The 15,691-nt window shown below is 65.5% G+C and overlaps 1 protein-coding gene across 11 annotated transcripts in view; it reads right to left on the bottom strand.

Moving 5' to 3' along the window:
* Nucleotides 1–13,819, bottom strand: part of NFIC (nuclear factor I C) — a 46,870-nt gene extending 33,051 nt beyond the window's left edge. For 3 of the 11 annotated variants that reach the window (XM_075175255.1, XM_075175258.1, XM_075175250.1), the window contains exon 1: nucleotides 10,931–11,733. In XM_075175255.1, coding sequence (XP_075031356.1) covers nucleotides 10,931–10,960 — 30 coding nt within the window. In that variant the 5' untranslated portion in view covers nucleotides 10,961–11,733. Of the gene's footprint in view, nucleotides 1–10,930; nucleotides 11,737–13,530 lie in introns of those variants that run through there. The other 8 variants (XM_075175253.1, XM_075175259.1, XM_075175251.1 and 5 more) reach the window with 7 other exon arrangements.
* Nucleotides 13,820–15,691: the final 1,872 nt, after the last annotated feature.

Genomic DNA, 15,691 nt, shown 5'->3' with positions numbered 1-15,691 from the left:
CGCCGAGCCTGGGGCCCTGAGCCCGGCTTTAGCCCCTGACGCAGGAGGTTTTATTTCCCTCCCAACATATTTTTAGCCCTGCCTGCTCCGTCCTGGCCTTTCCGAGGCGGATTAATTCCATCCCCCCCCGCATCATGCACCATTAAAGGTCTGCGGGTGCAGAGAGGGGTCCCCAACTCCCTCCCGGGGGTGCCCACCGGGGCAGGGACAGCACCGGGGGTGTCTCTGCACCCTGTGATGGGGAGCACCACGATGGGCTCGCGGTGCTCACCCTGCTGCAAATCCAATCTGCGGCGGGTTGGAGCAAGTCACTGGTTAAAAATAGCCCCGGCCTTTCACCGAGGAGCCGGCGACCTTGCGGGAGGATCGGCTGCCCCCGGGGCCCTGGCGGTGAAGAGTTCACGGCCCCCCCGCAGCCACATCGCCTTTGCCGCGCCACAGACGTGGCAGCGGTTCAGCCTCCGCTCCGGCATCTTACGGGCTCCCCCGGGGGGCTGGGGACACCCTGCCAGGACCCTCCACCTAGGGATGGGGAAACTGAGGCACAGGACGGCGACAGGCTCTCCCGGAGAGCACGGGGAGACGAGGGAATCCCCGAAGGGTCAGCACTGCCCCGAGCATGGCCGGATCCTGCACCCCGAGAGCTGAAGGACAGGACTGCTTTAACGGGGGGGTTTCATCCGCGTTCGGCAGCTCAGCAGAGCCTTCCCGGGGAGATTCAAAGGCTGCACCCGGCCGGGTCCTATTTCGGGAGGGTTTTGGACGCCTCCCAAGTGGCAGGAGCGGGGGCCGGCCCGGACAAAGGGACTCTGTTCGGGACGTTGGGCTCCAGCGGTGCCCAGCGCGGAGGCTGGTGGCTGCGGCTGGTCCCCTTGCCCCGTGACGAGTCAGCACCCCGGGCTGGGGCAGGGGGCGAGCGCCCCTCTCCCGTGCTGGGTGCTGTTCCCCACCTGGAGGTAAACTGAGGCACGGGGTGGGACTGTCCTTGCCTCGCGGGCTGCCGCTGTAACCGCTAAGTGACACTGCCATACCGCGGAGATGGCGGTGCCAACCTGCCTCGTGACGTGGAGTCCACCAGCCACCCGCCCTGGGCTACTTGCCCGGGCTGGCCCCGAGCCATCCCCCGGGGGAGTCCAAGGTCCCCGAGCGGGGCCCGGTGCTCCAGGAGCCAAGAGCCCAGCCACCGGCTCCGCAGCAGAGCAGAAGGAAACCCCACGTCAGGCCGGATCCTGCCAGTTCAATGCCATGATGGGGTGCACCGGGGTGCCAGTGGGGAGCAGCGCTGCCGGCAGTGCTGGCCCTGGGACCGGGGGGCCTCCCGTGTCACCTCAGTCCCCCCCACTGCCCACCCCAGGTCCTGGGGGGCTTCGGAAAGCCCCCAGGTTTGCGGGCCACGGTGCCGTTACCAGCCCACGCACGCTCGCACGCTCCCCGCCGCACGTAGAGCCACAAGCGCCCACGTGCGCACCCATGGGTGCCAGGCGCAGAAACCCCGGGGATGGGGACCGGCTGAGCGGGCAGGGCCCTCACCACGGCGATGCCGGCCGGCTCCTGTCCCCAGCCCACACGGGACTCAGCGAGGCCGCGGCTCGGCCCCGGCGCTGCTGCCGGCGACTCCCCTCTCCAACCAATTCACCACCGCAAGGCGAGGAGGCTGGCGAGCGCGTCCCGGTTCCCTCCGGCGGTACCTCAGGATGCGATGCAGTCATCGCTAATGCATCTGGACTCATTTACGGGGATGAGAAAATGTTTCCAGGTTTCCCACAAAGTCCCATTAAGATCCCAGTCCCACTCTATTTTTAGTGCCCTCATCAACAACGCCTTCCCCAGCCACCCCAGGGCCCCGCGGGGGTGGTGGGGGCACCCCGGGCACGCGCTCGCCTTTGGGGGGAGCTGAGCTGCACCAGGACCGGGCGGCTGGAGGGGGCGAACCCCGGCCCCCCGTTCCCCAACCCAGCAGCTTTGCACCCAAGGGTGGTGGGGATGCCCCAGCCCGGCTTTCGCTTAAGAGCAGCTGGGGAAGGAAACTGGGGGGGAAACAACAGCAAAAGCCGCCCCCGGTGGCTGCGTCGGCCACGGAGCCCCAGGCTGCAGGACCCCGCTCGCCGCTGAGGATGGAGAGGCACGGTGGTGCCGGGCGATGCTCCGTGGGGCTGGGCACGCCGGCAGCAGCGCATCCCTGCAGGTGCAGGGTCACATCCTGCAGCACCAGTTTGTCACCTGGCGATGGCCAGTGGCTGGCCCAGCCAACACCCCCCCCCCCGCCAGCAACCCCCGGAGCCCCGGCAGCACCTCCCCCCCCGAGGCAGTGGGTGCCCACGGGGCTCCCGGTGGAGCCGGTGAGGGCGCGCACAGATCCTGCCCTCGGCCCTGCACCCTCCCGGGCTATCTATAGCCATGACCTCAGTGGGAGCCGGGGCAGGCGCCTGGCCGCGCATCCTCCCTTCTTGGCAGGGCTGCCGCCACAGCCCCCACCCGCCGAAGAGCCGCCGCCAAGCCAAGGCTTTTATCCCATACGCTCGCTAATCCGATGGGATTCGGTGTCAGGGGCTGCCCACGGGCAGCTCGCAAAGGCTGTTTCCAGGGGGGGCTCAGCCAGGCGATGGAGAACGGCAGCCGGCAAGGACAGACGGCAGCGCTGGGTGTCACCGCGCTCGGTGACAGGGTCTGACCCCGGGGGCTGGACGAGGGGGCACGTGGGTGACCCAGCTCCGAGGAGCTCGAGCGGGGGACGTCCCCGCGCGGGCAGGGGTGACCTGAGGACACCCCGCAGCTGCACCCCCCAGGCGTCGGGGTCGCAGCCTCCTGCAGAGCCGGGGGGGGCGTGGGGAGGGACCTGCTCGCTCTCCGCCGGCTGCCCTGGGGGAAGCGGGGAAGGGGTGGCCCAGAGGAGGGGAATTTCCCCGGCTTTTTTCTCCAACAAACTCCTCGGCTTGTGCAATTAGAGAAATTTGTTTAACAAACTCCCGGGGGAGCGGAGCGGGAAGGTGGGGTGGCGCGCGGCCAGGGGCGCTGCTCGCACAGGCCCGCTGCCTCCCCACCCGCGCCTTTGATCAGCGGCGCGCTTCGCCGGGGGAGAGGAGCGGTTCCCTGCAGCCAGACGGCGGCCGGAGCCGTGCTGGGCCACGGGAAGCGCCTCGGCCCCTGCGGACGTGCTGCCCGCGGCAGCCCCCCGCCCTGGCCACGCGTCCCCTCAACCGGCGCGTCGCAGCCCCCGCCGCTCGCTCACCCCCATCCCACCGCCCTCACGCTCGCTGGGGCGGGCACGGCCCCGGCACCCCGCCGCACCGTCATGCGCGGCCCCCAACCTCCCGGGCCGCACGTGCGCACCCATGCGTGCACCCTGGCGCGCCCATGCACGCGGCATCGGCTGGCGGGCAGGCGCAGGCTCCGGGCGCGCGCTCGCGCACGCTCGCGCTCGCTCTCTTTCTCATGCGATGCCATTTCCATCAAAAACCCTTTACTCTGCACTTTTCGCCAGCGCCGCTTCATTGGTATTCACGCCGCGCCGCTCGCCTGTCCTGGCGCACAGGTTACTAAAGGAGATTTTGCAGCGCAGCGCGTCGGGGGTCACATTACAGCCCGCGCCGTCTCGCTTTCCCGAATCGCCGGGCAGGAGCCAGGGGATGGCGGGAGGGGGGTGCAGGATCCGGCACATCACAGCTCCTGCCAGGCAACCGTGGGACGAAGCAGCCCCGTCGCCCCTTGCGCCGGGGCGCGGTGGGCTGGCGGGCGGGCGGCGGGGAGCTTTGCAGCAAACGGACGGGTGGCTCCCCGGGGAGAGCGGCAGGTCCCCGGCTGCCCGCCCTGCCTGGCGCGAGGCGGGAGCAGCCGACACAGCAGGGCCTGAGCAGAGAGCGGGGCGCACGCTTGGCGCTGCCATCACCCTCGCCGCTGGTGCCCAGATGAATCCTGGGTGGCATCCACCATGTCCCTCGCAGGACTGTGCCCCCCGGATGGCATCCTTGGGCGAGGAGGGAGCGGCGGCGCCTCTCGTTTCGGGGCTGGTTCGGGGAAAGGGGAAACGTCTGGGTGGAAAATCAACATTTCTCTCTCTGGGTTTTTTTTTTTTTTTTTTTCCTTTGAAAGCAAAAATATTTCTTGGTTTTTCGTGATCAGAAACATGTTGGGGGTTTTTTTTGGACAACAGCCGGTCAAATACCGTTTCCCCGCGAAGGGAATGCAGGGGCCCTTTGCAAGGAGAGCAAAAGCCTTCTTAAAAAACAAGATAAAAACCCCCGTTTTTTAAAAAATCCACCTGGCCACGGACTCGAACCAACTCCCAGGGAAGAGGGGTCAGCAGGAGAGCCGGATCCTGGCATTCCCGTGCCAGGCAGCGCTGCCTAAGGGTGCTGCGGCCCCTCCTGGAGCGGCGGCGGTGGCCGGGAGGGCGATGCCCACGACGGGCAGCCCAAAGCCCGGACCTGGGGATTTTGCCCAAAATGCTGATTAGAGCTGGCTGCTGGCCGGGGAAGGGAGGATTAATGCGCTTTTAAAGCGGCGGCGAATTAACCGAGAAATCAATCCTTGGCAGGGGCTGGCCTGCGGGTCCCCCGGCGCGTGAGCGCTGCCGCACCTGGGCCGCGGGATCCTTTCCCAGCTCCTCTCCAGGACTTGGGAAGCGCCGGGCCTTGGCGGTCGGCGCAGGGCGTTGGGTCCCGGCCAAGCTGGCACAGCGCGGCGCGGCCGCGGGGGATGCCTGCCCAGGGCCGATGTGACGGATGGCGAGCCCAGCCGCCAGCCCGGGTGCGAGCCAGGCCCCGGGATGCCCGCCGGGACCCTGTGCATCCCCACCCCGCGTCCCCTCCCCAAGGGTGACGCTGTCTCAGGGTGCCCAGCTGGCCAGGGCAGGGAGGGAGGCTGAGCTCAGGCTCTTGCCAGTGCCGATTCGGTGCACCCAAAGCCTTGAAAGGTGCTTTGGTACCCAAAGGTACCACGAGGGTTTGGCACTAGGCACCTCTGGCCCCTGCCCGAAGCTGTGCCCCTCTCGGGCTCAGCCCCACCAGCAGCCCCCAGCCGTGCCGTGGGGACGTCACCGGTGATGCCACGTGGTGCCAGCCCGACCCGGCAGGGCTGAGCACCCATCGATGCCCTGGCCGCTCCCCATCGCCTTCGCCGCCCTGCCCCGACCTGCCCGGCACACCCTGAGGTGCCGCGGGAGAAATCCCCGCCCCGCGGGTCCCCGAGGAGCAGATCAGGCCCCTGCCACCCCGAGGCCCTGCCTGCACCCCCCAGCTCGGGTGCAGGGACTGGGGGGGGGGATGGGAACCCCCCCAGCCCCCTCCCGCAAGCACTCAGCCCCCTCGGCGGTGCTCAGCGCTGGCACCGCCATCCTTGCGCAGGAAGAGCCACAGCTCGGCCGGGGGCGGCAGGCAGCGAGCCAGCCTCGCAGGGAGATATTTTGCCTCCCCCCCCCTCCCGGCCCTCCTTCTTCCCCTCCAGCAAGGGACCCTGGGGACGCTCCCCATCGCCGCCACCGTCCCCATCCCTGCCATCCAGGGCTCGGCTTGTCCCTAGGACAGGTGCAGCCATGCCGGGAGTGACGGGGGGGTGACGGGCACCCGTCGGGCTGCGGGGAAGTGTCTGGGGGCCAGGCACAGGGAAGGCTGGCGCAGGCAGCGCTGGGCAAGGAAAGCTGGCAAGCAGGCAGGGCAAGCTGTCCCTGTCCCCGGGGCCATCCTCGGCCAGCCCCGGGGAGCCGCCATCACCCCCACAGGCAGGGGACACTGTCCCCCCCTTTCCCTTTGGTGCCAAACCCAGCTCCAGGCCCTCCCCACCGCGGGCAGCCCTGGGCCGGGAGGAATCCCTCGCCGCCACCGTGGCAGTTTTCCCCCGAGCCCCCCGCGCTGGGGCTGCCCGGAGCTCCCAGGGGAGCCGCCTTTCACGCGCTTCGCCGCGCCTCGCCAAGGGGAGCGCGGGCGGCTCGGCTGGCCCTCGGCACCGCTCCTCTGCCCGCCGAGCCTCGCCGCGCCGGCACTGCCCCGTCCACGCCCCGCCGCACCGGCCACGCCGCAGCCGCCCCTGCAAGAGGGAAAAAACGGCCGGGTCAAATCAGACTCCGGCTCCCAGCATCCGTCCCCGGCCCGCCCGGGCTCGGAGGAATAAAAAAGCACCAAAGAGAGCTATTCCCCGCTCGCTCCAAGATAGCTGGGCAGCGAGCTGGGCCCCGGCAGCTGGGCTTTGTTCAGCGAGCTGCAAAAGCGCGCACACGCTTGCAGCGCTGGGCAGGCGGCGGGTTGACTCCCTGCCCCGGTACGGAGGGAACCGCAGGCAGGGAGGGAAGCGCAGGCAGGGAGGGAAGCGCAGGCAGGGAGGGAAGCGCAGGCAGGGGCAGAGCTGCCCGGGAAGGTGAAGTATTGGTGGGCGCCTCGGCGCGCTGGAGGAGGGCGGCTGATTTATTGCGCGAGGCCCCAGCCAAGTTCAAGGTGATGCGGTGGAGAGTGGCGCAGCGCGAGCGCCGGCCACCCGGCCGCTCGGCTCTCACCCGACGGCGTCTCTCGTGCGGCAGGCCTTATCCTGCCCGCCACCCCGCGCGCCCGTCCCAGCCCCCCGCTCTGCCTTCATGAACCGCACTTAAAACAGGATCTATTTTTCCCAGGCGAGGATTTAAGATCAGATCGGGCAGAAGCAGCGGGGTCCTCGGCAGCGCTGCCGGCGCGAGCGGCAGGCAAGGGCTAGCCGGGGCAGGCGGGCACGGCGCAGTGGGTGCCTCGCGGGGAAAGCGAGGATCTCCCGAAGGTTGCATTTAAAGAACGGCCTCATTGTTTTTCCCAAACAATACTCAGCAGATGGGAGAATTGAAAGTGTGTTGCAACCTTCCCTCTCTCCCCCCGCCGTGCCCGGCTTGCTGCTCCCATCCTTTGGCAGCCGATCTGAGCTCCCGGCTGGAAACCAGTTCGCCGGAGCTACTGGTGGAGGGGGTGAGCACCGGCGCTCCCCTCTCTTGCTGAAAAGCCGCGGCGCTTTCGGGAAGGAGGTTTGCCAAAGGATGCCCCGGTGAGATGTGCCCGGCAGGCAGCTCCCCGCTACGGCCACGTGCCCGAGCCAGTGGTGGCAGCCGGGCGATGCGCAGAGCCGACCGGTGCTGGCTGGGGAGAGGTGAGATCCCCCTCGGCACCCGGGAGACGCGTCTGCGACCGGGCCACGTGGCCACAATGCCTCTTACAGCCCGGCTCCATCCCCCGGGCACCGCAGCGTGCCCATTTGCCCGGGTGCTGACGGCGTTCACCGGTACAGAGGTTTGTGCCAGGCCAGCTTGGCCGGGCTGCTCCCTGATGCCCCCGGGACCGGGTGCCGCCGGCTACGGCACGCGCAGGGGTTCGCGCCTGGCCGCCGGCTCTCGGTTGGGCAGCGCGGGCACATTGCCTCTGCACCAAAACGAGTCTGCAAGGACGCATCCGAGCAAAGCGGTGGGAGCTGGGTGTCCTGCCAGGGTCCGGCCGGAGACCCAGCGGACCTGTGGGGAGAGGGGAGAGGGTCTCTGGCCGGACCCCGGCTCCCACTGCTCCAGCTGCCTTTGAGGCCAGCTCCCATCTCACCTCGCTCCCAGCCTGCGGGTACCAGGGTGGGGGGCTCAGGGGCAACTGCCAGGTGCCAGAGACGAGCCAGAGGTTTGCAGGCGCATCACCGGTCATAAAATTTGCACATCTCCCCCTGGGAGCATCCCAAATCCAACCCCCCCCAACCCCGTTGCAGATCCAGGAGCCGGGGATAACTGTTACGGCTCTGGAAACACCGCCGGCTCCTCGGCCGCGGCTCCCAAGGGACACACGTGCGGGGCCAGCGGCGGGTGCTTAGCGTCAGGGTTATTTCAGAGTCCTGGCAGCCGGAGCCCCCCCCCGCTTCCCCGTGGGCAGGGTGAGGCCTCGTGCGTGGCGTCGGGGCCGGTGCCGCTTCCCTGCTAATCCGGGCAGCTCCCTCTTGACTTCCCGGCCTGTCCCTGAGGGGGGACAGAGGTGAGCCGGGGGAGCAGGAGGAAGTCCCCCAGCGGGGCCAGAGAGCTGAGGAGGGCACAAAGTCACCCTCCTTGCCTGATGGGAGACTCGGCCAAGGCCCTGGCCGGGAGCGTGTCGCGGATGATGCCTTTGCCAGGGCTATTTTGGTGCCGCTGGGCTGCCAAGCCCCAGCTTGGACCAGCTCCGGCCGGGAAGGGCGGCTGCCCCAGCGGTAGCCGGGGCCCGAGTGGCCGTGCCGGGCTCGGGGGGCCGGCGGTGGCGGTAGCGGCGGGGAGATGCGCGAAGGAAGAGGCAGGGCGGCTCCCGCGCACGTTCCAATGTATCCACATCACCATCCGCGGCTCCCGAGCCCGGGCGAGCCTCCCCGCCGCGCGGGTGGGATGGGAATGGCTGGGCTGGCGGCGGGGGGAGCGGTGGGGGCCGGATCCGGTAGGTGCAGACGACGTCTGATCCCATCTGAGCCGGGCCGGATTGGAGCTGAGGCTACGCCAGGGCAAGGGGGGGAAACCGGAGCCTTCCCCGCGCGAAGGCGGCGGGGCGGAGGCTGGGATCCGCGGAGGAAAAACCAGCTCCCCCCCATCGGCTGGGCGAAGCGCTGGGAACAGCATGGGTTTGTGAGCAGAACGGCTCCTGCCAGCCCCGGCCCGGCCAGCCAGCGACCGCACGGCTTCCCACATCAGACCAGCGCTGTTAGCTGGCAACAACAGGCTCTGCCAACCCAGCGTCGGCTGGAGACTGGGATGGTAGGGAGGTGGTGGGATCCCCGGGAAGGATGGAGTTGGGGTGGGAGAGGAGGGAAAGAAAAGAAAGGAAAGGAAAAGAAAGGAAAGGAAAAGAAAGGAAAGGAAAAGAAAGGAAAGGAAAAGAAAGGAAAGGAAAAGAAAGGAAAGGAAAAGAAAGGAAAGGAAAAGAAAGGAAAGGAAAAGAAAGGAAAGGAAAAGAAAGGAAAGGAAAAGAAAGGAAAGGAAAAGAAAGGAAAGGAAAAGAAAGGAAAGGAAAAGAAAGGAAAGGAAAAGAAAGGAAAAGAAAAGAAAGGAAAAGAAAAGAAAGGAAAAGAAAAGAAAGGAAAAGAAAGGAAAGGAAAAGAAAGGAAAAGAAAAGAAAGGAAAAGAAAGAAAGGAAAAGAAAAAAAGGAAAAGAAAAAAGGAAAAGAAAAAAAGGAAAAGAAAAAAAGGAAAAGAAAAAAAGGAAAAGAAAAAAAGGAAAAGAAAAAAAGGAAAAGAAAAAAGGAAAAGAAAAAAAGGAAAAGAAAAAAGGAAAAGAAAAAAAGGAAAAGAAAAAAAGGAAAAGAAAAAAAGGAAAAGAAAAAAAGGAAAAGAAAAAAGGAAAAAAAAGGAAAAGAAAAAAAGGAAAAGAAAAAAGAAAACAGTAAAATAGAAAGAAAGAAAAATAGAGAAACGAGAAGAAAAAGAAAAGAATAAGAAAATAGAGGAGAAAAAAGAATAAGAGAAGAGGAAAGAAAAAAAGACAGATTGAGGTGTGACCCTTGCCAAGTCGACCACGGCGGGGAGCACCATCCCCAGGGTCATCTGAGCAGCCCCACGCTGCCCACCCGTGCCCGTGCCTGTGCCCCGGTCGGTGCCCATGCCCGTGCCCGCGCCGCCGCCAGCCTCACACGCTGCACCGCACCCAGGGAGAGCCAGAGACGAGGCCGGACCCCGCGATGCCCTCCAGCACAATGCAGGTGCCGCGGTGCTGCCGAGGGGACCCCCGAACCCCCACGGCGCAGCTGAGTCCAAGCCTCTGAGGTGGGGCCGGATCCTGCCCGCAGCTCCAGCCCAAGGGACGAGGCCTGGCAGCAGAATCCCATCCCCGGCGCGGGGTCCGGCAGCAGCACCCTCCCCCACCGGAGCAGAGCCCTCGCAGGGTGCGGCACGAGGCCGGATTTGGAGCGGGCAGTGGCTGCCAGCAGGGAAGAGGTTACGAGCCGGGGCGGGGGGAGAAGCTGCCTGCTCAATAATTAAATAAATATCAGCGATCAATAAGGACAGAGCAAAGGCAGAGCCGCAGCGGTCGTGGTGCAGGCAAGGGGGGGGTCCCCGAAGTCTCCCCCCCCGCAGCCGGTAAGGCTGCGGGGGGGGAAGACTTCGGGGACGCCCCCCTTGCCCGCACCGTGGGCCCTGGCACAGCCACCCCGCCGCGCGCCACCGGGCCACGTCGGCGTGGCCTGGAGTGACACCAGCGTCCCCACGCACATGGCTCAGGGCTGCCCCTCGACACCCCTACGCGCAGACGGGGGCCGGCATCGCCCCTCACTCCGCAGATTGAGGGGGTGGCCCCCACATCGTGCCACGCACAACCCCCACTGCCCTCTTGCCCGCCAGCACGGCATGGCGCAGCCGGTTGCAAATTGTCCCAAACTTGGCGGATTTTGAAGAAAAAGCCTACGCCCCCCCCCCCCCACCTCCTTGCACCCCACCATGTGCAGCCTGGCTGGGGGTGGGGGGGGGAAGAAGGAAAAAGTTTCACGCTACGCAAGAGGCGGCGCGGCCAAGGCCGAACCCGCAGCGCCAAGGCCCCCCCCAGCCTCCCCGAACCCAACCAGGGACCCCCCATACCCCACCACGTCCCTCCGCAGCCCCAAAGCCGGTGGCTTCCCCACACCACCCACCTCTGGGCACGGCGACAAAAAAATAAAACCCAAACCACAACGCAACCTTCCCCCCCCCACGCCCCAAGTGAAAGCGGAGGCAGAAAACCCCCAAAAAGCACCAGAAACACCCAAAAAAACCCTAAAAAAGGCGAGGGGGGGGGGAAGCAAGAGGGAAACGCGGCTCCTCCAAGCAGCCCCGCACCGGCCCCAACCCGCCCTTTCCCTGTTATGATTATTTTTATCGGGGGGGGTGGGTGGGTTTGCTTTTCCTTTTTTTTTTTTCTTTTTTTTTTTTTTTTTTTCCATTGCAACTGTAAAAGTCTGTTGCGGCGAAAGGAGGGAAAATTGGGGGGGACGCGGAAGGGGGGGGGGGGCCGGTTACCTGGGTCAGGCAGAGAGGAGACGAATACATCCCGAGCCGCGCTGGGAAAGTGGCTAATTGCAGGGCTGAGACTCGAGGCGTAAAAGTTACTGAGTCATTTCGGAGGCTGGAGCAGTCCGGGCGTTTTTTCTCTCTCTCTCCTCCGGAGCGGCTCTGCGGGGCCCGGGGGGGGGCGGCCGGGCAGGGGGGGGCGGCCCCGCGGGAGGGGGGGCCGAAGAGGAAATAAAAAGGGTCCAACTTCCACCCCCCCCAAAAAAAAAAAAAAGAAAAAAAAAAAAAGAAAAAGCAAAAGCAAAATTTCCCCCCCCTGGAAAATAAAGCGCTTTTTTTGTTGTTGTTGTTTTGGGGGTTTGGGGGGGGGGGGCGCGTTTTAAAGAGGCAAAAGGCTCATCTTCGCCCCGGGGGGGGGTCGGGGGGGTCCGCACCCAGCCTGCAGGCAGGGGCGGCGGGCAGCGGGGAAGTTAGAGGGGAAGCGGCTCCATCCGAGACACGGGCAGCGGAGAGAGGGAGGAAAGAAAGAATGAGAAAATGAAAAAAAAAAAAAAAAAGAAGAAAAAAAAAAAAGGAGCGAGGAATGAAGTGACGTTATGAAAAAAGCCCATCCCAAAATATTACATCCCATTTAAAGATGTAGGAACCCCCTTTGGCTCGCAGGGCCGAGGCGCTGCGGGGCAGGGGCGAACGGGGGAGGGACGGGCCGCCCCCCCCACCCCCACCCCCACCCCCCCGTGGGGCGGTGAGTCCCCCCGTGCCCCGGCGGCCCTGCCCGGGCCGGGCAGCGCCGGGCGAGCTCGCCCGTTTTTTGTTGTTTTGGGTTTTTTAAATTTTTTTTTTTTTTTTTTTTAATAAACGGAGCCAATACGGCGAGGGGAGAGGAAAAAAAAAACCTGCAGATTCATGTGCAACTTCTGGGCAGCGGCCCCGGGAGACGCTGCCCCGGCGCGGGGAGGGGGGATGCCCACACCCCGCCGCGGGCAGGGGGATGCCCCGCACCCCGCTCCCCAGCCCCGGTGCCGGGGGGGGCCGCCCCGGAGCCCCGCGCTCCCTCCCGCCGCATCCCCGCTCATCCCGCGGAGAGACGCTTATTTCTCCCCCCCGTTCCCCCTCGCCTTATTTAACGACCGGCGGCATCTCGACGCTCGTCCCCGGTGCCGCGGGGGGGGGAAGCGCCACGGGCAGCCCCGCGCCCCCCCCGCCCCGAGCGCACAAAGAGAGAAAGAAAGAGAAAAAGCGGAGCCCTGCGCCCGGCAAACTCCAAACCGCAAAGTTCTCACTACAGAAACACCACCGCCACCAACCAATTCTGCAGGCTTTAATAAAACCTAATTAGAGAGCGAGCGAGGGCGAGAGCCACGTACAGAAAAACAAAGGGAATCCCCGGCTCCTAATTGTGAAAGTGAGTTTCAGCCCTGCAGGATGGCGGGCGGCAGCCTCCCGAGGTTGGCGATTTATTTAGCCCCGCTCTCACCTCCCTTCAGACACGCAAATATGGTTTCTTTTTTTTTTGGTGGTTTTTTTTTTTGTGTTTTTTTTTTTTTTTAATTGCCTCCTGCAGTGACCTGAAATGCAGGCAGGGACCGCTGCCCGGCGGAGGCGGGCGGGCGCTGCGGGGCCGCTCCCGGCTGCGGGGCCGCGGCTCCAGCCCTGCGGCTCCAGCCCGGCCTCGCTCTCCCCGAAGAAGAAAAAGGCTTTTTTTTTTTCCCCCCGCTCTGCCGGGGCAGACACCCTGCCAGACCCCCCCCCGCACAACCGATCTTCACTCTCAACTTTTGCCGGCCCCGGAGGACGATCTCTGCCCGGGGGGGTTGGGGTTTATACCCCCCCCCCGGTTCTCCTGCATTAAAAGCAACCCCGGCGGCATCCCCGCTCCCGCGGGATGCAGCGGCGGCACCAGCCCGGCTCCGCACAAACTTCGCCGGCCGCCCCCCGTCCATGCTCCCCCCTCCCTCCGCGGCCGCTGCCCCCCCGGGGCGCTCGGGGGAGGGGGGGGGAGCCGCGGCGCTGCGCTTCCCCCCGTGGCCTGGCAGGAGGCGAAGCAGGAAAAGCCCAGCACGGCGGGCACGGGGGGATGTTTTTATTCTTAATCGAGGATGGTGATTTTTATTCACCCCCCCCCGCCCCCCAGGTGCGGGCCGGGCGGCCCCGCGCAGCGCGGCGCGGACTTGAGCGCGACCCTCCCGGGCGTCACTTCCAAGTTCAAGTCGGTGCGGCTGGCAGCCTCCCCGCCCCTTTTTTTAGCGGCCATTTTCAGCTCCATCCAACCCTCCGCGGGCTGCGGAGGCTCCCCCCGCGCCGCGACCTCCCCGCCGGGCGGCTCCCGCCTCCGCCCCCCCCCCCCCCTTATACCGCGGGGAGGGGTGGGCAGGGGGAGGAGAGACGGCGGCAACTTCCCTCCGCCACCCCGGCACCCCCTCCCCTCCCGCCCCCCCCCCCCGCCCCGGGCACCGTATTAAACTCCGCTGCCGGCAGCACCCCGGCCCCGCCGCCCCCTCCCCGGCAGCCAACTTTTGCTCGTGGGTGCACACGCAAACACACGCACACGGGTGGGGGGGGGAAGAGGAGGAAAGTAGAAGAGAAAATGAAAGTGTCATGGGACCTACCATAGCCAAGTGCAATTAACGGGCTTCCAAGTTGCTGCGAAAAGCAAAGCAAAGAGGGTGGGCTTTTTTGGTATTTTGTTCTAAAACGTGTGTTTTCCACCGAGCCGAAGGAGGAGGAAAAAACCGTTGCCCCCAAAAATAATAAAAAAATTAAAACCCCCAAGAAGAAGAAGCAGCAGCCCCCCCAAGGCCACGGCAACGGCAAAGTGCCCTCCGCGGGCGGTCACCCTCTCTCCGGCTCCCTCTCGCTCCTGGGGGCCATGCTCCGGCCTCAGCGCCTCGGGGGCCGGGCTGGGCCGGGCTCCGCGCCGCGGGGCATGGGCCGGGCCGGCAGCCGCCGGCGGCGAGTTCCGGGGCGGCTGCGGGAGGCGGCGGCGGGGCCGGCGGGCGGTGCGGGGCGGCGGGAGCGCGGTGCCCGCGCCCAGCCCGGCCTCATGCGCCGCGGGGGTGGCGGGGCTGGGGGGTACGGGGGGGGCCGATGGTTATTTTTGGAAGGCAAGGAAAAAAAAAGAAAATATCTATTTTTTTAAAAAATAATTAAAAAAAAAAAACCAAAAGCCGGGGAGAGGGCCGGCGGAGGGCCGGGCTGCGCCTATGGAAAAGCAAAGCTGGCATCCCCCCCGCCCCCCCCCAGCGAAGCCCAACTCCGGCCGGGCACGGCTCCTCCTCGCAGCCCGCAGCGCCCCGGCCCCATCGCCGCCGCCGCCTCCTCCCGCCGCGCCGCCTCCGCCTCCTCCCCTCGCCCGGGGCACCGGCGGCGCTGCGGAGGGGACGCTCCGGTGCGGGGGCGGGGAGGGAGGAGGAGGAGGAGGAGGAGGTGGAGGAGGAGGAGGAGGAGGAAGGCTCCGGCCCCGCTCGCCCGGCAGCGCGACGGCGGCCCCCGGCTGGTGCTGGTAGGTGGCGGGGGCTGCGGCGCGGCCCCCCCGGGGCCGGCTGGCTGCGGAGGGAGGCGCGGGGCCGCCCCCCCGGCCCTGCCCGGCGCGGGGGGGAGGAGGGAGGGAGGGATGGGGGGGGCGCGGCCCCGGTGCGGAGCTACCGCAGAGCGGGGAGGAGCCGCGGGCAGCGCCGGGCCCGGCCGCCCGCCCCTGCACCGGGCGCCACGGCGTGCAGCCGGCCCCCGCCCCCGGGCATCCCTCGGTCACCCTCGGCCCCGCTCTGCAAAGAGCCGCTGCTCACCCCATCCCCGGCCCACGGACACCCCCCCCACGTTACGCACACCTCCATCCCCGCGGACACCCCCACCCCTGCTCTACGGACATTCCCCCGTCACCCCCATCCCCGCCCCGCGGACACCCCCATCCGCGTCCCCTGGTCCCCCCCCCGCTCGCCCCCCCCGAGTCCGGACCCCCCACAGAGCATCCTCCATCCCCGCCCCCCCACCCCCTCCAGGGTGCCCCATCCCTGGCCCCCCATTCCCCTTGTGCCCCCTCAGCACCCTCACCCCCCCATCCTCCTCGTGCCACCCCCAGCACCCCCTTCTCCCCCCAGGATCCCCCCTGTCTGCCCCCCCCCGGGTCTCTCTTAAAGCCACAGGCCGCTTTGCAGCCGGTGCAGCGGCTCCGGCACCGGGGCGGGGGGGGCTGGGGGTTTGCCCCCCCCCGGTCCCGCTCGGAAAGTTGGCAGCGACCCGGGAGCCGGGTTGGGTCCGGGAGAGGGGAAGGGCGCTTTGGGGAGAGCGTTTCCCTTCGCTTCTATCGACCCCTTTTGTATCTGGACCTGTATTTTTAACCCTTGTTATCAAGTAATCCTTTAATCTTTTAATCCTTTCAAATAACCATATTTTTCTATAGGAAAGCAACAAAAATTAGATTTTTTTTTTCAGTTTATTAAGGGGCAAAGCATGCACTGTACGGCTGGATTTTTAGGCACGCTCCGTAGTCTTGAACAAACAGGAACATAATCTCCGTCTGTCTTGTGCTCAAATGATTTCAGCGTGATAAATAATATGCTAAATAATTTATTACATATTTTAAAAATAAAATTAAAGCAAGCTACACTGACATTCCCCTAGTTTTTATTTCATAATTTTCTCCCTCTTTTTTTTTTTTTTTTTTGGGGGGGACTCGGTGAGCCCTGATCATTTTTACAAGGGATCAGCTCGATTTTAACAGGGATTTTGTATACACTAGAGGTTTATTTTATCCATCCCCGTATCCCCTTT

This window comes from Calonectris borealis, chromosome 28 (assembly GCF_964195595.1).
Source record: "Calonectris borealis chromosome 28, bCalBor7.hap1.2, whole genome shotgun sequence".
NCBI classification, from domain to species: domain Eukaryota; kingdom Metazoa; phylum Chordata; class Aves; order Procellariiformes; family Procellariidae; genus Calonectris; species Calonectris borealis.
This window is presented reverse-complemented; position numbering and strand designations above follow the sequence as displayed.